This window comes from Ruditapes philippinarum, unplaced genomic scaffold (assembly GCF_026571515.1).
Source record: "Ruditapes philippinarum isolate M1 unplaced genomic scaffold, ASM2657151v2 ctg502_1_1_1_1, whole genome shotgun sequence".
NCBI lineage: Eukaryota > Metazoa > Mollusca > Bivalvia > Venerida > Veneridae > Ruditapes > Ruditapes philippinarum.
Genome location: NW_026852806.1, coordinates 135395 through 161553, shown reverse-complemented (window position 1 = coordinate 161553; position 26159 = coordinate 135395). Strand labels below are relative to the sequence as shown.

Here is a 26159-nt window from a genome sequence, read left to right as displayed (position 1 = left end):
CTAAACTCAAGCTATTTGGGTTTTTTCAAAGAAGATTTTTAAGTTTTTGCTATACACATATAAGGAAAATCAATGACCCCCGGGGCGGGGCCAGTTTTGACCCCAGGGCTTTTATTTGAACATACTTCGTAGACACCCATTAGAACATGTTTCATGCTAAATATCTAGCTCTAGCTCTTTGAGTTCTTTAAAAGAAGATTTTTTAAGTTTTTACTATATGCATATAGGGAAAATCAATGACCCCCTGGGGCGGGGCCAATTTTGACCCCAGGGCTTTTATTTGAACAAACTTGGTAGACACTCATTAGAAGATGTTTCATGCTAAATATCTTAGCTCTAGCTCTTTGGGTTCTTTAAAAGAAGATTTTTTAAGTTTTTACTATATGCATATTGGGAAAATCTATGACCCCCTGGGACGGGGCCAATTTTGACCCAGGGCTTTCATTTGAACAAACTTGGTAGACATTCAGTAGAAGATGTTTCATGCCAAATATCTAAGCTCTAGCTCTTACGGTTCTTTAAAAGAAGATTTTTTAAGTTTTTACTATATGCATATAGGGAAAATCAATGACCCCCCGGGGCGGGGCCAATTTTGACCCCAGGGCTTTTATTTGAACAAACTTGGTAGACACTCACTAGAAGATGTTTCATGCCAAATATCTAAGCTCTAGCTCTTACGGTTCTTTAAAAGAAGATATTTAAAGATTTTTCTTTCGGTTGCCATGGCAACCAGAGTTCTGCATGAAATGGAATTCTTTGAACAATCTTGATAGAGCTTCAAAAAAAGAGTATTCCTGCCAAGTTTCATTAACATTGGCCTTGCGGTATCATAGAAGATGTCCTTAGAATATTTAAAATGTGGACGGACGACGGACGCCATTTGGTTGGCCATCCTAAAAGCTCACCTGCACTTTGTGCAAGGTGAGCTAAAAATACAAAATGTATGTACATGTGTAATAATGTGATGCAAAATTGTCAGTAATAATTTCATAATCACATTTTCAAAACTACAACTCCAAGTTCTGTCTCAAATCTCAGAATTTCTATTGGTCAGTTCACATTCTGCGCAAAAGATCCTGACCAATCAAATACCTAAATTCCTGACCAATCATATGTCTGATATCTGAGTTTACACTATCAAATTCATCATAATTTATAACACTGCATATATGATCTTGAACCGTGCATTATTCTACAGCAAACACACTCAAAATTGATATCTATTTCTTAAATAAAGCATCCAACTGTACAAATTCTGGTCAAAACTACACAGTTATGGCGGATCTGGCTCTACACCACCATTCCAATGAACAGTCAAAAGTTTAAAACCTTACCAGTGACCAGTACCAGTACTGATTTTACATAATGTCAATCCACCTTTAAAATGTCTATATATCTTACTACAGCATAGTAGAACATCACATCATTTAGAAATAGCAAAATATTTTATGCCGAAATAAAAGTTAATGTTTGTAAATGTTCATCCATGAAACATTCTTATCCTAAGGTTTGATTAAAAGGATTTTTATCATATGAGTACGCTTTTTGTTCAAAGGATTTTCATATATGTATAGAGGTCCAGCCTTACATATACAGTGTCTTGTTAGAAATATTTGAGCTTCCCATCTCCTAAATAAAATCTTTCGTCTTTGGGTTGAGGTGCCACACCTTTGTCAGCATGACTTGTGGGGCGGGGATCTGTACACCCTGATGGTTGATATTTTTAGATACCTCATTATTTACCTGAAAGAAACAAACAGTTTTTTTTTTATAAAAGTGTTCAGTGATAATAAGAATTACACAAAATATGTGTACATTACAAACAAAATTTTAATATGGTAAAGAAATATAATCATGCTCAAAAAAACATTATTTATTCATGACCAAAACCATATTGCCCTTTATGAAGAAGTAAATATATATCGTTTTAAGGTATAATCTGCATAATGACCCTGATGGGATTTAAATCAACAGATATAAAAAAGTCTCAATCATTCTTTCAAACAGGGATATATAACCTACTCAGTCACATACCAGCTGTCAAATTAGAATCTTTACCATCTGCACCTCAATTTTAGTACATGTATCATCTTAATTTTGTTTGCTTTTATGGGACACTGACACAGTTTAGATCATATGACGCCAATCAGGAAAGATGATTTTGGCTAACCTCGGGTGTTTCAATCTTACATAAGCGGTAAAAATCACCTGCCCGGCTGGAGCTAAAAGATGCATAGACTCCACTAATCCAAATCCATTTAAAGACCTCTTACAATCACACACGGTTAAGCAGAGGTGCAATTCTGATACCTCAAGCCATAAAGGCAACCCCTGCGCCAAATGGGGCTTGGACATCTTAAATTTGCAATGGACAATCAAGGCATTATATACAGATTTCGCCAGGTACAATGATTCAACTTACTTTGACCAGCATGCTCATGACATCTGACTTGTGAGCATACTCTTCAAACACCTTTACAAATCCTTGGATAAAGAAACTCCCATCATTTAAATGTCTCCAACTAACATGACCTATAAAACAGCAAGAACAAGCAATTATCATAGTATTGCAAGCAATCCATAAGTTCCCTACCGGTTAGAACCCCAGCAACATTCTGATGGGCCATTGGCCATTCAATTTTACCAGTGAATGAATGACATGAATGAACTTAAATCTTTTGAGTTCTAAGTTTGTCTTTATCACAGTAATGTGTTAAGTTTCCCTGCCTAATAAGGAAATTATGTTTATACAACCTTGTCATATTATTACGTTGTGGGATTTTAAAGTAAATCCGATATTAGGAATGAAGAAGTAGGAGTGAAAAATACCAATTTCTCGAATTTAAGTTCAAGGGGGACATAATTCTGGAAATAGTCTTGCTAAAGTATTTAACCTTCTCAAAAATGTTGAGTGATAATAAGAAACATATATATGAAGTTTGAAGCAGATACATTAGGAAATAAAGAAGTTATTTAAAAAAGACAACATTTTTTTTCATAAAAATTCTAAGTTCAAGGGAGGTAATACTGATAATTTTTGTGCTAGAGTTGTAAACCTTGTCACATATGATGTGGTTGATGACCAGAAACTTATATTTAAAGTTTGAAGTAAACACCTTAAGAAATAAAGAACTTATAGTGAAAAAGCTGAAAATTTTAAATCAGAATTCTTGAAATTCAGGCTATTTGTTGCCATAGCAACCAGAATTTTCAACATAGGAAGAAAAGAAAAAGATGTGCATAATCTCCAGACTGCCATCTACCCATATTTTAAGTTTCATAAAAATATTTTCAGTACTTTTAAAGTTATCGCGGGATCCAGTTTTGTGGACGGACAGACTGACGGACAGACGGACGGAAACCTAAAGTCCCCTCCCGTTGAACCGGTAGGGGACTAATTAAACCGGTAGGAGACTAATTAATTGTATATATATATATGGAAATATTCTACTGTAGAAGTGGATATTTCCACATGTCAAAAAGTTAGCGAATTTAAAATTCAAGACATTTCATATGAGGAAAAATTAGCGAAGCGTGCAAGGGTAGAATTTAACGACTGGGTGGTTGATATTTAAGCAAGATGTAATGCCAATATTTTCAAGTTGCTTACTTAACCACTTATACAGTATACATGAAGACAACAAGAAGATATATATGTATTTAATATCTTGCAGTTTCATGTCAAACAGAGCAACATTATTATTGTGTTACAAATTCAATTAAGTTTGTTAACGGAAAAGGATCAAATCTATCATTCTGTCAAAGTCTATAATCAAGACGTACCTGGAATGGTGGAGAAGGCAACAAGAAAATCTTTCATGTTAGGAATACGGCCTGCGTTTCTTGGTACGGGGGGAATAGACTGTACATCATATGACACAGTATTGGTCCCATATTGGTCCTCAAAGTTACAGGCCAATGATTGTGATGGTACGGCACTTATATCTTGACTTGTACTGGTTGTGTCAACATGTCTGAAGGTCAAACTTCCCTTGTCCTCTGCATCTAAAATCATAAAAAAATCATATATCTAAGATTTTCATTTGTACTTTATTAAACTATCTTAATTAAACTTTATTCAGCTGTCTTAACTAAACTTTATTCAATTATCTTAATTAAACTTTATTCAATTGCCTTAATTGAACTTTATTCAACTGTCTTAAACTTTACTGTCTTAACTGTATTTTATTCCATTAACTTAATCGAACTTTATTCATCTGTCTTCACTGAACTTTATACCTCTGTCTTAAATGAGTTAAAATCAATAACCTTAATTGAACTTAATCAATTATCTTATCATTAATATTTCATCAATATTTCTTCATCTGGTTTAAACTTTATTGTTGTGCTGGACAGGTGTTGCTGTGGAGAGGACAAATTTATTGTAAAGCCTTATTTCCATGTAAGTCATTGTAGAAAGGTTCTTGCTGTAGAGAGGGGCCTCTCAATTCAATTCAATAAGTCAAGTGAAAAATGTCATTATGTAAAAAACATAATTATAATTATCTACTTTTACATAACTCATATAATGCACAAAGTATTCCAAAGTAGACAAATCTTACTTTTTGATAACAAAAGGATATTCAACATAAACTCACTTACCTCCCCTGCAAGCATTGATAATAAAAAGCTTTGGCTTGTGGTGTAAAGCTGGACATTTTTCAGCAGTAAATGGCATGAAAGCTTCATGGACCTGAAAACATTATATCAAAATATTAACTCTAACACCCCTTAATTTCTGTAATTAACTGGCCCTGCACTGATTCTGGAACTGCCCATTGCTTATTAAAGGGATTAATTAAACCTTTAGGTGTCTCAGATCTTACCTGTGCAGCCTGTGCATATCATGATCTGCACTGTTCAGTCAGTACATTTTTTTGAAACACACCCTAAATATTAAGAATGGTCTAGTCCACACTGAAAGATGGACAAGTCCATTTAGGATATTTAGCAGTGTAAGTGTTAAAATACTTAAGTAGTCATCAATAAGAATTGCTTGGTCATGTAGTTAACTGTTTTAAAATAAATGTACAGTTTACTGAGGATAACAAATTTTGGACCTCAATGGAGATCCTTTAAGAATTAACATGTATATGAAACCTTTAGCTTATTGAATTAAGAAGTCACAACAAAGGCAGTAACAGACAGACAGACAAACTATCACCTTAGTGAAGTAACAGATTATTTTATTTTACTTCTACTGTATTATTACAGGAATTTTATAGGAATGTCATTTGGAGCTGAAACAGCCACACAGATAACAGGAACAGGCATCCTAATACATCAGATCATTGTTTTATTCTTACTTGGCTTATATGACGAAACCATTTTCCATGATTGTCATACTAAGGTACAATAAAGAGGTGTCAACACCATGTCTACATAGGTTATCTCAATGCATGTATTTGCCACATTTTTTAGCAAGTCTTTCATCTTAATATTCTGAAATATTTTATTACAATACCCGGATCAAAAAATCAACTCCAAATACCAAATCGTGATTTGAACGTTCAGATATCCAGATATACAGATTCCGGATGACATCCCTAGAATTTTAGTTCACTTATTACTGTACTCAAGGGATAAAAAGACAGACAGACAGACAGGAAGGTAACAAAAGCCTAATCTAATTTAATGATAAAATTGCAAAAATTGCCTAAACTTTACTTTATCAGATGATACAATAATTACTTACAGTAATATGCTGTGCATCCACTCCATATAAAACATCCTCAGTCCCGTGTGTCAATAGTGCAATAGCTAAGCTATCAACTTGATCTAACTGACTGTGCTGGGATAACATATGTAATGTTTGTTTCATCTCCTACAATATAACACTAACACAATTATATATTAAAGGGAAAGACAAGGTTAGAATAAAAACTTGATTTCAGAAAAAGAATACTATAAATAATAAATCTGCAAATTTTCTGCCGCCAAATAATAATATTAAACGAATGATAACAAATTTTAAATCTCTAAATCACCAAATTCTACAAATCAGTAGGCGGGGCCATGTTTGTGTATTGGCCGTTTAAAAACAGGTGCGCGTGATGTCAATTCCCCACATCTTTAGATTTATGACAAATCTAGTAGAATCGTAGCGAAATATTAATATAATAAAGTATTGACCAGACAAATTAATTTTTTACAGGAGGTGTAGAGGGGATTTTTTTGTTTCAAAATACGTAACAATATCCAAAAAAAAAAAAAATATAAAAATAAAGAAACAAATAAAAATTCAACGTGTACCGGTCGCATCACTTCAGGCCAGTGATGCCCGTTACTCCAAACAATGCTATGTTCATTAAAGTCTCATCTTAATGTAATTAAACAATATTTCACAGATTTAATAAATACACATGTTATTATTTAACAAGGTTTCACAATCAAATAATGCAATTAAATAAACAAATGCACCAACGAATAATTGGCTTACAATTATTGAACGGCGATAATTATCATTATTATAAAAATCCTACCAAAACGTGTTCTTAATAGTACATGTAATTAAATTTTTGCAGTTTGATTCTGACTTTCAAATGAGTGGTATTTATTTACATCTTAATCGTAGCCTAATATTAACTGCAGGCAAAACATTTTAATTGGCTGCTCAAAAATCGAATTTGCATAATTTATTCACACAATTGCTGGTTCTTACTACTTATGTCTAATACTGTGCATTATCCATTTTAATTGTTCCTAATTTGCACCAAATGTTCCCTGTCACACTGTGTACTGACGATTTTTATTGCTCCTTGTATGCCTCTGTGCCGACAGACCTTCTGATCATGCACAATGTTGCCCTGATTGGTTAATCACCCTTGTGACGAAATAGACATCTATTTTTTTACGCTTCATCAGTGAACTGAATAACCTTAGGGGAAATTAAGTTCCGCACCCGTCAAGTTATACTGTAAATTACAGCCTTTCATAAAATAGCAACACGTTTTTTTTTCAGTTACCAATAATCATTTTAAATATTAAGTAGATTTATGATGTTTTGTTTTAATGGATTAAATTAACGGTAGTAGAAATGCGTATCTGTGTGGGAAAGGGATTGGGTAAGTAGATAACGTGGAAAATAGCTATAATGGAACTGGATAAAGCCGAGAATATGCGTAATTACAGGGGAATGGGCAACCTGTTGCAGTGGGTACCAGTTTTGACTGGGTGCCTAAATAACCTAACGGACAGTTTTGTTTTCATACGTTATTAGTCTGGCTGCCGATTTTCCTGCGCCATTCTCATTTTGAGCGTCAATGGCGGAAAATCGCGTCCTCAGCAGATCTCTGCATATTGGATTAAGTTGATATTTTACGCTGAGACCGGCGATGTACCCTATTCGGACAGCTTATCTAGCGAAAATTAAGTACAAACTAAAAGGATATATCGTCAATTTGAAGAAGTTTCTCATAGTACCCAAATTAAATTGATGGTTTATCTTTGAAAATTAAGCAGTCATTGGTTAAATCATGTGGTGGGATCATCTGCAAGTTTGAACATCGGACAAATGATTATTTATGTCGCGGCGTCTTCAATTGATTATTTAAAGCAATTCAGTTCCATATGATGTTTTCATAATTATTATATATAGTGTGGGAAATAAGATTAATAAGTTCTTCATCAAGATGTATTTCAGTTGTACCAGCGTGTACACCTACATATGTATACCGGAAGTGGGTGTAACACGTCACAATCTCGGTCTCGTCTGTCTCGCGAGAGTGACAGAACGCCAAAATGGCGGCGCCCATGAACTTATTTCTCAAGTAAAAAAAGAGTGTCTTAAAACACGAATTTCTCACTTATAGGGTTGATGTCAACAGAAAAACTGTCATGGTACCTCTTTTTAAATGATGAATATTTATATTAGACAGACATCAATCCTTCCATTCTTATTCCTTTAATGATATACATTGCTAAAATTGATGTATAAAAAATATTGAAAATCGCTTCACTGTATTTTTGTAAATAATGAATCAACAAGTTTTGACTTCACACAAAGCAGAGATGTTATGCTTTAAACTCTACACACTCTAGGTAGTCACAATATGAAAATAATTCTAGTGTCATTAATTTGAAAAAAAGGATTAACTTTACTTCACCTGTAATAGGGAATAGTATGTACATTCTTATATTCAAATAAGACGTTCAGTAAGAATTTCATAGATTTCAATAAATTTTTGCAATAAAATTATACTACTCAAAGATGAGCATAGTATATCTTAAATTAATTATATGATTCAAAAATATCTTCAATCTCAATGGTCTAAACTGTAGTTGACAGCAAATTATAACTCATAAATTGCTCCGGTCAATATGTTATTCTGTCAGTGAATATCACATCATATTCAACAGCTCACTAGTCAATAAATCAACACAAAAAAAATGCTACAAAACAGGACTTAAATTTTAACCCTTCAGGCATTAGAAATTCACTGTAAAATTAAAATGATGGAAGCATTATAAACAGCAAAATTACATGAAAATTGCAGACTTTGTTTGATTGAGTCTTTACATGAGCGATGATGAAAAATTGCAAAATCCCTCATATATGATAAATAAAATCCACTTACTACCTATAAGGTAGCTGACTTGATTTCTCATTAGAAATTATTCAAACCTTTTGGTGTATTTAGAATCCTTAATGGTAAGGGTCAAATTATTTGAAGTCAACAACCAAAACCACAGCCCGACATAGGAACTACTGAACATTCAATTACAATTTTAGTAATCAAATGACATAAACAAAAATATCTTACAAGTGCAGTCAGGTTTTGTCTAACATCAACCCCAAAGCCCAACGACAAGAAAAGTTTCCTCAATTTTCCGCAGTCAATATCGGTTCCATCCCGAGTAGAGAGACCTCGCTGAAAGTCTCGATTGTTAATAATCAATAAAAACCCTCTTGGATCTGTGTCCATTTTATACTCCTGCAATGTATAATACATATTTATATGATTATGAATGACTCTGGTACAAACATGCAATAATAATGTTGAATCTAGTGAATACAATTTTAGGAGCATAAAAACAAGTTCCCAGCGGCTGTTACTCATAAAACATCTTTATTTGGTTGGTTAGGTTTTGAAAGGCACCAACACAGTGGCGATCATATATTTTACTGGTGGAGAAAGACCTTAGGTGCTCTTCCTTGCATTATTTCAGGCATGAACGGGCACCTGAGTAGAATCAGAAATGTTATGTAACCTACCTGGATAGGTGGTTTGTAGTCAATGACTTTAACCACTTGGCCAAAGACACCCAAAAGACAATTTTAATCCTGGGATTATTATGTATAGCTATGAATGTTTTAAGTACAAACCTCTGTAAGATTGCCTGTGTAACCAACAGTTCCTACTGAAGATGATAAATGTCCAACAGAGAGACTTGGTTGTGGTATAGAGCTTGCAGAACATGTTCCTCTAGATGTTGAACCAGGAATTCTTGATTCACTACCTTGATAACTTGGCTGTTCATCCATGACTGCATCTACAGAATGATTTCATTCCTTTACATAATTATACAAATAAGAAATAAATTACAAGCTTAATTTCAAATGAATTTCAGAGATTGAAACAATCAAATCTATTTCATAGATTGTTTTGTTTGTTTGTTTCATTTTATGCCTTTTCCCAACAATATTTCAGTCATATAGGCGGGTAGTTTCCTAACCATCGTTCCTGGAAAAGTTACACCAGTACAAGACTACTTTCTGCCATGCTAAACCACCAAAGCATCTCCCAAGGATCGAACCCACGCCAGAGAGGTAACTGGATTAGAAGTCATTAACTCTAACCCCTCGACCACGGAGGCGGTATATACATGTATTTCATAAATAAAACATGCTGAGATTGCCTAATATTTTTTGTGTATGTTAAAGGTGAAGCAGGATGGTATTTACAGAATAAATTCTGGCATAAATACCTCTTTAATTTTATACTCTAAGATCATCCGACATGTTTCATATTAAGGTAATCTTACTGTAATGTTACTTTTTCAAAATATTGGGCATAAGATTATTTACAATCACCCATCGTATATCGCTATGTACTAAATTCCAATGATAAGTGGCTTAAAACTTTTGAAAACTGAAGACTGTGAAAAGTTATGTTCCGGATGACATTCCAGATGACCGATTAATAACTATATTGGCCGAAGTTAGAAATAATTTTGCATGAAAGCATTGCAGTAACACTACTTTAAATAAAGGTGGGTAAATGGAATTCAACATAAATCATCCTACAAACCTCCCTCATTATCCTCCTGCATTTCTTCCTCTCTTCTATCCACCTCATTTATTCCCTGTGGCACAGAAGCTGAACTTGAGGGTACACATTGAGATGGGCCCTGGGTCTCCATGACTGAAGTTGATATTTGAGAAGACCCCTGAGTCTCCATCACTGACATTTCAGATGATCCTTGGGTTTCCATTTGACCTTGAGACGACCTTTGTGTCTCTTGAGTTAAATAAATGTTATTCGCCATTGAAACCCCTTTTGAATTGTTTGAACTGTTCTGTGCTGTATTATCTTTAATAGTCTGGTATTCCTTAAAATGAAAAAAAATAAATAAAAGAAAAATGAATTCATATTAAGATGAAAGTAAATGTTCCAATTTTTTAGCTACATAGATATCTCTTACTTTTAAATTTTTTTTTAACAAAGTTGCATATAAACGCAGCATGGCTCCAGATGCATGCAGATGCACACAAAATAACAAAAAAAAAAATAGGTCAAAATATGCAAAAATTGGCTTTACTGCGTTAATCACACAGTAGAAATATGGTGATAAATACTGCAATATCAGTCATTCATAAATTCTTAGTATATTTTTCTCACAGCTGACTTTTGTTCAAATATTTTGGCTCATCTGAAGGCATGCAGCTTTGAATATGTTTTTGTATTTTCTGATCACAGATCAGGATATATATTGCTGACATTCAATCTCTGAAACAGCGCTTCACGACAAACCTAACAACAAGAAGTTCCCAATAAAGCTTAAAACTAGCGATGTTAAAGAAATATTTTTATTTTGTTACAAGTATCCAACAAATTACAACGCATTTAAAGTTTCAAAGTAGCGTTGGCTTATAGAATTGTCAATAAATGCACAATCACAAATTTCGTGGATGAATATCATTTTAATCAATGAAAATCGCTCGGCTATTTCTGTAAAGCTTTGGATTATTGTGATCAGACTGAACATTTGGTATTTAGAATTTCTGAAAAATAAAGTAAGGATGTTATGTTGACTCTAGGACAGGGACGAATTTAGGGCAGTCGACGATCGATAATCAATTTCTACACCCGATTATTTAATCCACGTAAACAAAATGCTATTTTTAGTGATGTCCATTACCGAATACTTCAGAGCGTATTATACAAATAAATCTGACTGTCAAGTAGTGGAATAAATACATGTCGGACTGTTTAGGCGAGAAGATTTTCGCTAAACTATTTACATCAGTGTTAAAAACAACAGGTTTATCGTGAACAAAATACCTTGAAAATAATACGGAATGGAAATTCTAAATTTAGAATTATTTGATTTTATTTAGGCATTTTTCGCATGACTTCCCTGTGGTGCAGGGGTAACACCTTCGTTTAGGGTGTGAGAGGTCTGGGGTTCAAATCCCAGTCGAGGCAACTATTTTTTTTTTTTTAAAGAGTCTTTTTTAAGGAAGTAGCCACGATATGCAAGGATAAAGTGTGGCTGTCATAAAAAGATGAACATAAATGATTTTTTGATGCAACTCTAGTCATCTAGTCATGCAAAATTCTGTATGTATCAAACTCAAACTGTTATAGTAAAAAATCTAAACGCAGTCGCTGCATCTCGGTGCCCTGCAAGATGAATAATAGTATTTAAAAATAAACTTATACAGGAAAACACATACAGATATACAGTAAGATTTAGATTGCAAAGATCAGAAAATAGTTCAAAATACCACATAGCTTGCAGCCCTTTGATTATATATAGGGTTGGACAAAACTACTTAATAGAGAACTAAGTATTTTTTATTTTTTTTTTACATTTTGTAAGAACGGTAATAACAACTGCCTCACTAGTCAACACAAACCTGCAAGACATAGCTGGCTACATCAGCTTGTTCAGACTCTCTACAACATTGAATAAACTGGTCAAAGGCACCTGGTCCTCTACGCTGAAGATAATCCAAGAAGGTACGAACCTTCTCCGGGCGTGATTCTTTTGCCTAAAATTGTTATTTTTACATAATGAGTAAATCATTTGGTTCTTATTTACAAATATACATATGTAATCAATTAATTTTCTCTAAACTAAAAGGATTATTTAAAAACTCTTAACATTTTTGTCATAACAACATCATGTTTTTTTTAAATTCAACCCTTAACCCGCTTATTTTATGTAATGGAAGTGCCCTGCTTTGAATCTGGAACAGTCCATTCAAAGTTTAAAGGTTATTCAACACCAGTACAGGTAGAACTTCATATACATTGTATATCCAACTTGCTGGTTTAGTTTAACAATATCCATTTTCAAAGTGCTGAAAAAGGGCAATAATTTGAAACAAATGGAAGCCATAGTTATGTAACTTGCCCAGATCTTATACACTTTGTATTGATTAGTAATGTGTGTAAATAATTATGAAGCCATTGGTTCAAGTAGAATTTAAGATAAATCCAATTTGCCGTTTAAGGTTGACCTAGTACGGATGGATGTACAGACGGATGGTTCTATTACTATATGCCTCGGGGCATAAAGATAAGTTACCAATATTTAAAGATGACATGAAAGTGGCCTGGCCATATATTGATAATGATGGCAAAGGCTAGACATAGCTGTTTCCAGCAGATTAAGGGTAATGGGTGCTCAACTTGTAACTTAATTTTCATTTTTTTCTAAGGAGTAACAACCATGTTACTTGTACCTTCAGTACCTTCCTCACTAGGGCTGGGGCGAGTATCCGAGTACTCGGATAATCACGAATCAAAGTAAAAAATCGATTTTGAATATTCGTAATCACAGATATCGTTGAATTGCGATCTAATTTTTTTATATACATTCACTGTTTCTCACACTCTTAAAATCGAGAAAAATACGATATGAGTATAAATTATATGAAGTTTACCTTAATATAATTTGCCGGTTAAAGACCATGTACCATGATGCTGAGCTTAGGGAAGTAATTGGTTTCAAAAGACAAAACAAAACTACTTATCCAAAGAATAAAAACATAAACAGTCATAGTTTATATTTAATATGTTTAATGTTTAGAATTGTTTTTTGTTTTTTTTTAAATAAACATGTTTTTATAACTAATGTACATGTTTTTATGGGTGTCTTGATAACAATAGATCTGTGGTTCGATTTGTGAATCGTAAGTGCTGAATCGTGGTTCGGATCGGATCGTCACTTATCCGACGATCCACACCCCTATTCCTCAGCATTATTTATGTAATTCAACTATTGTAAAATATTCAAATTATAAATGCAATGACAGCACACTTTTCTCTCATTCCAATAATGTAATGTATATTAGAGCATAATTTTGGACAATATCTATACATGTATAAAGAAAGACAGTGTTTTGCTAGGAAAACCCATCAATCTAGAAAATAAAATAGAATATAGAATATATACTTCAAGATTAAATAAAAGAAATGATATATTACCTTTATACATTCCAACATGATTGGTGTAAATAGACCATGACTTTCGATGGAGTCAAACATATATTCAATCTGTATGTCATTGACAAGACGTACACGGCACTTTCTAATAGCTTGCCTTTGAGCAGCCTCCATTTTGACTGATTGGTCTAAAAATCTATACTTTGGTTGTGTGTGTCCCCAATCACTGAAGTTTTGTTGTGTGTAGCCTCAATATGTTAGCTTCCCTAATCCAAGGAGAAAAAAGACAAACATTAAGCTTGGTGCCATAGTTGATTATAATAAATTGCTGACCTGTGTAAAATCTGCTTCAAGTAGGTAATTAACCCGGTTAACATGCACAAAAACCAATTAACTTAATTGAAACTATTTCAGTGTTATTGCAATTGGCGTAATACGTAAGTCCCAATATTTTGTGAAATCTCTTTTGAAGTTGTGAATTTTTTTCTGCCGCTTTGTGAAAAAAAAGTGAAATTTTGAATTGTGAAGGGGCCTTATATATCAGTCCCTGTTATAGAAGGAAAAAAAGTCCTGATAAGTTATCATGCATGCAGGGCTTCCATTAAATCTCTGACACTGGAAGTCACACTGTAATGATTGTGGTGTAAAAAATATCTTGATGTCTTGATATACCCAAAATTTAATATGAACGAGAGTACTGAATATGAATATTATTTTCTTAAAAAATCAGCTCTTTTGGGAATTTTTTGGTCAACAGAGACCACATTATGTATCATTTACTTGTATCATATGTCTTTGCATGAATGAAAATGAATTTCTGAATTTATTTGATTTTAATTATTATGAGCAGAAAGATACCTGAATATGAACGAGAATAACGAATATGAATATTATTTATAATTATATAAAACATCTCACAAAAGTGAAAAATAGACACTATTACTTATTTATATGTTATGGTTTATATTTTGCTTAAAGTGAAAATAACTTAAACTAATTTAAATCATACTATGTGAAAATTTATTGTTTTTGGAATTTATAGGCCATACATTTATTATAAATTAATGATATACATATTGGGCATCCTCTTCCATATTCGGGTTGCATATATATTTGCGGCAGTATTTCATCCATTATATATACATGTAGGCATACTGTGTCCTGTATTTACACTTAAATTGAATTTATTTCTCATTTATGATCATGAATGTCTGACAGTCAATTTTACCATTTTCAAAATTCCTAAATAAAAATGCGTCAGGATTTTTGTTTAGGAATTTCATTTTGTTGCGATTATTTACAAACAACACTTATCAAATATTTGTTTTTTTCACTTTTCACGTAGCAAATATTCACCATGATATATGTTAATTGACTTAATTCTCATGTCAATTTTTGACTTTACACCGAAATTTTTTTCTTCATATTCATATTTGGTATTTAGTCATACCCTTGACAAGTCTTAGATTGAATTAATAGTCTTATAAATATGACGTGGCTTTGAGATATTTTTGCTTCCGGGCTTGACCAACATTCACATATCTATAACGTGCCTGTAACATCTGATATATTAGACTGATTGAACTACATGTAGTTGGACTAAGCACGCCTGTATGGTACGAGCTGCCTCGAGCTCAATTGGAGCACTTTCAACAACATTTTATAAATATTGGTGCCTCATATTTCCATGGTACTTAAACCTGCAACTTGACTATTTAAGCCACTAGATGGCGCTGGGGCAGATTTTCATGGTATTTTTGACATGCTTAACATCTAACAGTCCTTTTTTGAAATAGTTAAATAACCAAGAAGTATTTTGCCTACAAACTTTTTGTATAACTTCTTTGCAACATTTGAAATAAAATGGCAGAGAAAATATCACAAAAGATTCACTTAAATGTACTTTGTGAAAAAAAAATCAGTTAACTGTCAAAAATTTGAAAATCCCGGGGCGGAGTAAATGGGGTCATGAACTGCAGGCTGTAAACAAATACACGTGGCAGTGTTAACTTTCCAGTAGAAACTTGAAATATTACTCTAGGAAGGGAGCTGATCAGTAATAACAAATGTTATCATCTGCTATAGTGTTTGTTTACATCAGCTAAATTTAGCACAGGTACAGCGTCCTTTGCATGATTTATCTGATAAACACGCCTACAAAATTCTCCCTACCAGGGCAGGGATTTTTGCGGCTGTTTAACACAGACGACAAAAGTTAAATGGATAAAATTCTGAAAAACGCATTGAATATTGTAGGATAGACATTGCATCATAGTTTATTCCATTTAATGTTTGCATGTAAGCAATTGTGTAATACAACATTGTAATTAACACCCATCTGCTGCCTATTGAGTAAAGTTGTGTTCTCATATTTCCAAGGCAATTACATTTTAACAGTTTCAAAAGCAAAACCAATAATTAATCTTTATTTTTAGTACACCTATACCTAGGCTCGTCTGAAAGTGGGGATTTTCTCTTTGGCATTTATCAAATATCTCTACAGAAAAGAAGATTTTCAAAAAAGGTATGAAAACTAAAGTGAAATGGTAAAATAAATTACTTTGCTCTTAATCTGAATAAAATAATATTATTTTTTTCTGTCGAATATACTGTATAACATTTCAATAAAAATATACAATAAAATAGTAAAAGTTAAACTACTCAGGCAGGTTCTAGTTCTGGCTTCCATAAGTTTATATGATGCTATTATTTTGACGGAGTCACTTTAGACTGTTTATGCCTACAATAGCCTACCTTGGAAATATGGTAGATCTATACACAAAACAAAACATTTAATTTTTTTTTTTGATTAACAAGCATACATTGTATCCCTATTGATATAAACTAATCTGTATATTATAATTATACATTTTTCTCTTCAGGAATATTTTGTAAAATGGCTGACAACCTTATTGAGGTTAAAAATTCAACTGCAACTGTATTCAATAGAATTAACATATCCTCCACTAGAATTATCAAGGCTTTTGGTGATAAATTTTGTAACATTTTCTAAAAAGTCTGACAGAAAATTGTCAGGTTTTTTTTTCAAATTGAAAGTAGATTTAGCTCTCTACACTACATCATCATTTGGAATGTTTATCATGTTTAGCATTTGATTAGTAAAAACAATTACGGCTGTAATTAAACCCGTGAATCAATGAATTGAAGATTATCATGAAACTTACCTTACCTTCAATTTTCTTTAACACGACTTTGGAAAACCCCAGTATTTATCAAGTTACTAAAAATAGCCGATTTCTATATTTCGGAACGCTTTGGATGATATGCTCATCCGTATTTCGTCCGAAATAATCATATTTCGCTGCAGAATGGTGAACGGTTAATTGCTTCTATTGTTATGAAATATATTTTCATATGAAGAGACAGTCTAAAATATCTAACCGGAAGTACCGGTGGCGAACGACGTGTAAATTAAATATTTGTTAAAAAATAGTTAAAAATAAGTATGAATAGATGACAAAAGTTATATTTTGTAGATAAATCCACTTAAAGGCATCTTTTGAAGTCATTTTAATTGATAAAATTGAACAGGTATTCTTCTTTTAAAACATTCACTGTATGATTTATGTGGGTGGGGTAAAATTTTGTATTTTTATAAATATATTTTTATTTTATTTTGAAAATTATACAGTGAGAGTAAATTGCTCACTGCCTAATTATGCTTTGATAATTCTGTTTACAGCTGAAATGTTATTTAACTGCTTAGTCTTGGACTTGGTAATAAATATTCTAACAGTTTCAAAATCTTCAATTTCTTTTTTCCTTCTATAGAAATCTTTCACTCTTCTTATAATGCTCATTGTTGGGTTTACTTTCTCTCACGCTTATAACTGACATTTCAAATATAATAAAGCCTCAAAGTTATGTGTTTATTAAATCCAACGTTGACAGCACAATGTTTACATCAGTACACTTTTGTTCGAATATTCACCAACTTGCTTTATTTAAAGGTGTGCCTCTACAAACTATTTTTTTGGTTTGCAAGTATGGCCATCTATGTTTTGTATAATATAATATCAGACAACATAAATTCACAAAAATCAAATTTCTGGATTAATAATCGGATAATTTCATGTCGGGTAAATATTATTGTGAAACAGTAGCCTAGTTAATTGGGCGTGAGCGGTTTGACCCATTTTACAGACTTTTTTTTCTTACTGTCAAACCGTTAAAAGACAGCGCCCGTCCAAAATTATCTCTGTGTCTCTTTGACAAGTCTAATTAGTTGGACTAGTGAAACAGGAACCTATCGGAAATTGATATATTATCTTGTCATTCTATAATTTTTAATAAGTTGTGTAAAAAAGTTTAAAAAAATATTTGCCAGTAATTTATCATTAATTGAATCACAAACTTTATGTAATTTTACATTCATATTTTTTAATTATTTTATGATATGAAATTAGGCAAAACCTATGAACGGGGAAGTTTGTTAAGATAGTTATTCATTTTTATTTAACATTTTCCATTTTAAAAGTACCATTCAGTATTTTTTGCACTGCTTTCGTTTATTCTGGTTCCCTGTCCTATTAAATTTCCCATAGAAGGGCACAGGGGACCAGTCTACACATCTGTTTTCAATCAGAATTCCTCAGCTTTTATCGTTATCTTGTGAGTGTAAAAAGTGTGATTGGTCTATTTTCGGAGTACCCTGCTGTTTATCATTGCAATTTGTCAAAGTACTGACTGAATGTAATAGGCAAGGGTTTCTTTATCATGTTATGTCAAGTTATATAAGAAACGTAATGAGACAGGAAACCGGAAAAACTGATCCTTGCTTGCTTGCTTCGATAAATAAAAGTGCAGGTTACCTGCTGGTACTGATTGCTTGCGTGCTCCAAAAGTAATAGGAAAGGGAACCAAAATAACCTCTGATGAAGAGCAGGCAAACTTGGATTTAACTCAGTACAGTGTTGGAGCAGAACCTCTAGATGCTTGCAGAAATCATGATCAAAAAATAGACAAATAACGTGTTTTTCGTCGATTACAAAATTTTTCATTCATTTTAGTACTAAAAAAATAGGTGGCAATTCTCAAAAATATGAGTGAATCCTCCCTTCCCCCCTCCTAGATTAGACATTTGAAGAGGCGAGATTTTACCATTTAATCATTCAAGCGTCTTGATCGGTATATACTGAGTATGGTGCTCCAATCCATGTTTTAGTCTCAATCAGCAAACTTTTATACCTATAACTTTGCTGTACTTTCACCTGTGAAGGGGAAAATATAGTATGATAAATCCACTATTGTAATATTGCAGAAGCTTTCAATGGAGTTTTAAATAAGTTTTAATTTGTTGTTGTTGTATTTCAGCCTAAAATCCAAGTATGGAAGAAGAATTGCAGCCTTCAAGACCCAATGTGGTGAAACAGTTTTTTAGGAGGGCAGGAGAGGTATGTTTGAATATGCATTATTTAGGGGTACCACTAAAATACGCAACGGAGATTTTTTGGCGCAACGGACGCAACGGGCGCAACGGAGATATTTTTTTAGAAAAACCGGCACAACGCCTTTTTTAAAGTCAATGTGCTATTTAAGAATCTAAAATGATTGTTTATAACTAATTAGTAAGTAAGTTTTAAAATATTTCATAAATTGTATACGTTTAATTGCACTGAAGGGTCATATGCCTGGCGAAATGGAAATTTCATGGCGCAATGGAGATATTTTTTTCAGAAAAACCGACACAACCCCTTTTTTTAAAGTCAATATGCTGTATTTGTGCATCTAAAATGATTGTTTAGCACTATAAAGTAAGTATGATTTCAAATGTTTCATAAATTCTATATGTATACACTGAAGGATTATAATATGCCTGGCGAAATGGAAATTTCATGGCGCAACGGAGATAATTTGGGAAAATCGGCACAACGTTTGTACTATTGCACTATTATATGAAATTAAGTTTCAAGTTTTTTTCAAGTTTTATTGATACACTCAGCATATTTACATATGATAAAAGGTGTACAATAATATATAAACAAAATTAATAAATGTGTAATCAGGTTGTGTATACAAATTAAATGAACTACAGTAGTTTTAAAAAGGTATTTATAACTACAATATTTCATAACATACAATGTAACTATGTCATTGTTGTACATGCTATATTTTGCAAAATAGAAAATATTTATAGATTTAAAAAAAAACAAAAAAAAACAAAAAACAATGTGACTAGCCAGGTGGGTTCTTAAAGTATTCAAGTATAACATAAACATATTTAACTAAGTAACTTAATTTTTTGGATCTGTTTCACTCATTAATTTTCTAAACGTAAACATATTTTTGTTTTGTTGATTAATTTGTGGTAAAAGTCGTTTTCGTTTATTTTCAAAATAACTACATGAAAAAAATGTAATGGAATTCATCACCTATATCATTTGAGTTACAAAGACTACATTTTCTTTCATTTCTAACAATACCTAACCACCTTCCTCTTTCTATAGGGAGGAGATTGTTACACAATCGAAAATTAACAAATGTTTTTAAATATTTGTCTGACAGTAAACAAAGGTACGGTTCAAAGCAATGATCAGTTTTGTACATTCTATAATTTAAACATTTTGGCATTGAGTCGACATCACTACGCCATTTTTGTACATATTGGTTACTCATTGATATATCAATGGTTTTTAACAATAAGCATTTAGAACCACTAAACTTCTGATTTAACCAAATATAACTCATACCTGTTTCGTCAAAAATACTCTTAACATTCAATAACCATTTGTACTCCTTACCATTTCTTACAAAATCTTCATATACAAGCTTATAAATATTTGACAATAATTTTTGTAGTGAATTACTGTTAACTAAATCATACCAATAACCAGCAATTCGTTTCTTAATAATAATTGATAATGGAAATCGCCCAAGTTCGCCATAAACCATAACATGCGGTGTACTTTTCTTAACACGTAATACATATTTAAGAAAATCTGTATGCACTTTTTCTATAAGCGACAAGTCACCATAACCCCACACTTCACACCCATAAGTTAAAATTGGTACAATTGTATGATCGAATAACTTTAACTGACAATCAATAGGTAAATCTAGATTTCTTATTTTCTTATATAAACCAAACATTGCCCGTCTTGCTTGATCAACAATATGTTTCTTTGCAACCGCAAATTGTCTGTTCTTAGAAAAAACTACACCAAGATATTTAAACGTGTCTACGATCTCTAAAACTTGATTATCTACCGTAATATTCCTGTTTCTATTTCTTTTATCACCAAATACCATTACTTTTGTTTTATCAAAGTTTATATTTAATTTCCAGATATGACAATAGTTAGAAAAGGTGTTCAACACAGATATAAGATCTTGTTCTGTTTTAGCAAAAAGAATGGTATCGTCAGCATATAACAAAACAACAAGTTTCAAAATATTTCGATGTTATTATCTTCAAGTATAACTGAAACATTGTTATTACATAACATGTAATTTTCTAAGTCATTAAGGTACAGAGAAAAAATTACCGGTGACAAATTTTCTCCTTGTCTTAAGCCCCTATAACAACCAAAAAAATTTGAAAATTTGCCATTTACAGATACACATGACTTGATTTCACTGTACATATTCTTTATTACATTAAAAAAATTTCCAGAAATATTGTATTTGACAAGTTTACACCAAACGCCTGCTCTCCATACAGAGTCAAAGGCTTTTTGAAAGTCAATAAAAGCACAAAAAAGTTTTGTTTTCTTATGTTTAAGGTAATCTGTTAACATGTGGAGAATAAAAATATTATCAACAGTTGAATGATGCTTCCTAAATCCAGCTTGGTTTGAATTTAATAAATTATAACTTTCTAAATATTTTGTCAATCTTTCATTTAGTATACTTGTAAATAATTTCCCTATACAACTAAGCAATGTAATAGGTCTATAGTTTTCAGGCATTTCAATACTACCTTTATTTTTATAGATTGGTACAATACATCCTGTCAACCAAGAATCTGGCAAAAAACCAGTGTTAAGAATACAGTTAAACAATTTGTGATAAAGTGGTATAAGTAAAGTACTGCTTCCCTTAATATATTCGTTAGTAACTTGATCCAGACCAGCCGCCTTGCCATTCTTAAGTTTATCTATTGCTCTTTGTATCTCAGAGATTGTTATGCTATCATTAAGCCCATTATCAAAATTAATAAACACCAATGTTATTTGAATAAATAAATTTAAAAAGAAAGATTTAAAAACCTTAATCGTATATCAAATAATCAAAGAGCTGCAATGTTGATGTTGTACATAAAGGATTGTGTGTTGGCGAAATGGACATTTTGTCTGCGCAACGGAGATTTTTTTTTTTTGGCGCAACAGAATTTAAAAAGAAAACAATGTTTGTCCGAGTTAAGTAGTAATATGAAGAAGTAAATCATTGAAGATATTAACTGAATTACTGAAGTGGTGTTATAAATGTCTGTTTTATTCATTTAAAAATAGAATGAAATACGTTTTTATCGTTATGGCTGACACTGGAAGACAAGTATAGATTTTACTATCTGTTTCATTTTTTCCCTGTTCAATTCGTTATTTTTACGAAAAGTACTGTAATAGCTTTTCTATACATAATTTTTAATTGAATGTGCATTAGTTAACTAAATAAAGGAATATATATGTTGATATTACAGAATCAATGTTCAGTATTTTTTTATTATAAACATTCATTGTATTTTTGTTATACCTTTCATAAACTCCGTTGCGCCGATGGATTATTGCGAAACGGAGATTTTATTTTCAAAACTGTGTACTGTTTTTTATGTCTAAAACATAAAATAATCATATAAGTTGGTATTGTTGATATTTTATACATATTTTTTACATATACTGTATAAGTTTGATTTTATTAGGTAGAATACTGAATATATCAGATTCTAAATGGACGGCGAAATGGACATAATTTCGGCGCAATGGAAAATGAAGATTTGCATAACGGGTAGTTCTTATGTTTGAACATAACTTAAGAATTTGAGAATAATAAGTAACAGTCTTTTAAAAATGATTTACTTTCCTTTATTTTAGAAAATGTTGAAAATAGGATATTGTAAAAGATATTTAAATTACGGCGAAATGGACACATTTCGGCACAACGGGGATTATCATAACAGTTTTATCATATTATATTATTTTATTAATTTATTATCTTTCATTAATCATTGTGTACCTTTTCAATAATTTTTTGTTGCGTATAAATTGTATATTTCATCAAAAGCAATCAAAATATTTCATAATTGTTATATTGACAAACGGTAATCAATAACGCGAGAATTGTAAGCAATTAGCAACGTATCGTGCACGAGTATGGCACGGGTGTTTAATAATTTTAACACTTGTAAAGAAAACTTGACCGTTATCAGTGTCGGATTCAGGCTCCAAAATGTTTTATTACGTCTCACATTTCATATACACAATTTTTCTCATAGTTTGAGTGAAATATGGCATAATAAGCTTCAAAAGCAATATTTTCGACAATAATAAGTTATAAAAAATATGTAATACCTTAAAGTCAATACATGTTCCTCTTAATCACATAATCTAAATGGTGTGAAAACGCATGTCCAATAAACATCAACCACGTGTCATTGGTAATTTAATTATCGGTACTTAACACCCGTGATAAACATTCTGCCAATCATCAAAATGCTGTTGTTTCGCTAAATAAACAGGAGCTGCATTTGATAAACGGGGTTTTCTGATTGGGAAGGAATTGTTATAAGTAACGTTTAAGTTAATTATCTTATGTTTTAAAATGGAAAGTCTAAGCAAATTCTACAGGCATGTCGTTTTACTATTTTAATAATTACGTCAAACAATAAATATGTTGTATAGTTACTATTTTTAATTTTAAAAATGCATAAAATATTACAATCATTCGAATATCAGTCCATGACGGAAAAAAAATCGTATTTCTTTGTGCATAAATAAAGCCATTAATGAACGTTTTGTTGAAATTTGGTAATTTATTGTTAAGATTACATTAGAAAGTCAACAGCGTATGCTTTACGGACTTTTCGTATTCTTCAAGTAAAATTCTGAAAATTATGTATAGAAAAGCTATTACGGTACTTTTTGTAAAAATAACGAATTTAACGGGAAAAAATGAAACAGATTGTAAAATCCATACATGTCTTTCAGTGTCAGCCATAACGATAAAACCGTATTTAATTCCATTTCTAAATTAATAAAACAGACATTTATTACACCACTTCAGTAATTCAGTTAATATCTTTAATGATTTACTTCTTCATATAACTACTTAATTCGGACTAACATTGATTCCGTTGAGCAAAAAAAAAAATCTCCGTTGCGCAGACAAAATGTCCATTTCGGCGGCACACAATCCTTCACAACATCAACATTGCAGCTCTTTGATTATTTGATATACGATTAAGGTTTTTAAATCTTTTTTTTTTTAAATTTATTTATTCAAATAACATTGGTGTTAATTAATTTCATATAATAGTACAATAGTACAAACGTTGTGCCGATTTTCCCAAATTATCTCCGTTGCGCCATGAAATATCCATTTCGCCAGGCATATTATAATCCTTCAGTGTATACAATTTATGAAACATTTGAAATCATACTTACTTTATAGTGCTAAACAATCATTTTAGATGCACAAATACAGCATATTGACTTAAAAAAAGGCATTGTGTCGTTTTGTTCTGAAAAAATATCTCCGTTGCGCCATGAAATTTCCATTTCGCCAGGCATATGACCCTTCAGTGCAATTAAACATATACAATTTATGAAATATTTTAAAACTTACTTACTAAATAGTTATAAACAATCATTTTAGATGCTTAAATATAGCACATTGACTTTTAAAAAAGGCGTTGTGCCGGTTTTTCTAAAAATAATATCTCCGTTGCGCCCGTTGCGTCCGTTGCGCCAAAAAATCTCCGTTGCGTATTTTAGTGGTACCGATTATTTAGCATACCGGTAATTTGGCATTATCACAAAGGTGTTCTTATGTGGTAATTATCTGTTTATTCTGTTACCTTTAATGCTGGTTTAGTTGGTGTTTGTCTACATGGTTAACTGGTTCGAGATATTTGTGTCCCACACTGTAAATGTTGGGACGATTTCTAATTCAAACTGAGACTTTTTTTCATGTAAGGAAACTATCCAGTAAGCATCATAAGAAAGGTTGGTGTTTTACCTGAAATAATGTCAATTAATAATGCACAAAGGGACATCTGTTGTAGCCCTCCCAAGTAAAGCTGGATAGTTATCCCCCGCCGATGGAATCGGGAGGGGGATATAGTTTTGGCGTTGTCCTTCCGTCCGTCCATCCATCCGTCCGTCCGAATTTCATTTCCGGAGTAGTTCTCTGCAACTACTGGCTGGAATTCAACGAAACTTTATGGGAATCATCAATATCAAGAGGAGATGCGCATATCGTCGGCTTGTTCCGGTCCGACCTTTTAACTCAGAGTTATGGCCCTTGATTAGTTATATAGAGTAAAAATCGTTTCCGGAGTAGTTCTCTGCAACTACTGGCTGGAATTCAACGAAACTTTATGGGAATCATCAATATCAAGAGGAGATGCGCATATCGTCGGCTTGTTCCGGTCAGACACTTTAACTCAGAGTTATGGCCCTTGATTAGTTATGCAGTATGCATATGAAGTAAAAATCGTTTCCGCGCTACTTCTCTGCAACTACTGGCTGGAATTCAATGAAACTTTATGGGAATCATCAATATCAAGAGGAGATGCGCATATCGTCAGCTTGTTCCGGTCAGACCCTTTAACTCAGAGTTATGGCCCTTGATTAGTTATGTAGTATGCATATAGAGTAAAAATCGTTTCCGCACTACTTCTCTGCAACTACTGGCTGGAATTCAACGAAACTTTATGGGAACCTTCAATACCAAGAGGAGATGCGCATATCGTCGGCTTGTTCTGGTCAGACACTTTAACTCAGAGTTATGGCCCTTGATTAGTTATGCAGTATCCATATATATCCATTTTTACTATTTAACACAAAGTTATGGCTCTGTTATTGCCCTGAATATTTATCAAGTTCAAAGAATATTACTGTTTATGCCATGATTAATATATAAATAAAGCCTTATGTCTTCAGTTGTTGTGTTAATAATAACCAGTACTCGGTGGGGGATATAAATTCAACGAATTTGCTTGTTGCCATATGACTTTCACTGATTTAAATTTTGAAACCAAACCAAGAACAGTATGGCTTAATGTATCTGTCAGACTTGATAATGATTGCATCAACTGTCTAGTAATTAAAATAATAAAATATTACTATTGTAAGTGGTTGAACATCAGACCCATGTTTACAAGGTTTGATTTTAAGCTTGGGGATAACCAGTACATTATAAATCATAAAAATGGTACAAGAGGGTTCCTGACACTGTGTTTCACATTTTCACCCTGGAAAAGGCCCGGATAAGAAATGAGATGCCTAAACATAAAACTACATGTATTTACTAAGTGTCAAAAGAAGGTTTTGAAAATAATTGTCAAAATGACATGTTTATTTAGGA

At 32.3% G+C, this 26159-nt stretch overlaps 1 protein-coding gene and 1 pseudogene across 1 annotated transcript; one reads left to right on the top strand and one right to left on the bottom strand.

The window, feature by feature from the left end:
• Positions 1-1542: 1542 nt before the first annotated feature.
• Positions 1543-16913, bottom strand: LOC132724756 (caspase-9-like). Its single transcript, XM_060709717.1, has 11 exons — positions 16802-16913; positions 13659-13882; positions 12083-12217; positions 10251-10551; positions 9326-9492; positions 8763-8933; positions 5696-5824; positions 4603-4693; positions 3784-4005; positions 2423-2532; positions 1543-1743 (listed from the first exon to the last, which is right to left on the bottom strand). Exons 2-11 carry the CDS (start codon positions 13788-13790, stop codon positions 1630-1632), a joined length of 1572 nt encoding a protein of 523 aa, XP_060565700.1. The 5' UTR covers positions 13791-13882; positions 16802-16913; the 3' UTR covers positions 1543-1629.
• A 97-nt stretch (positions 16914-17010) lies between these two features.
• Positions 17011-26159, top strand: part of LOC132724691 (uncharacterized) — a 31256-nt pseudogene continuing 22107 nt past the window's right edge.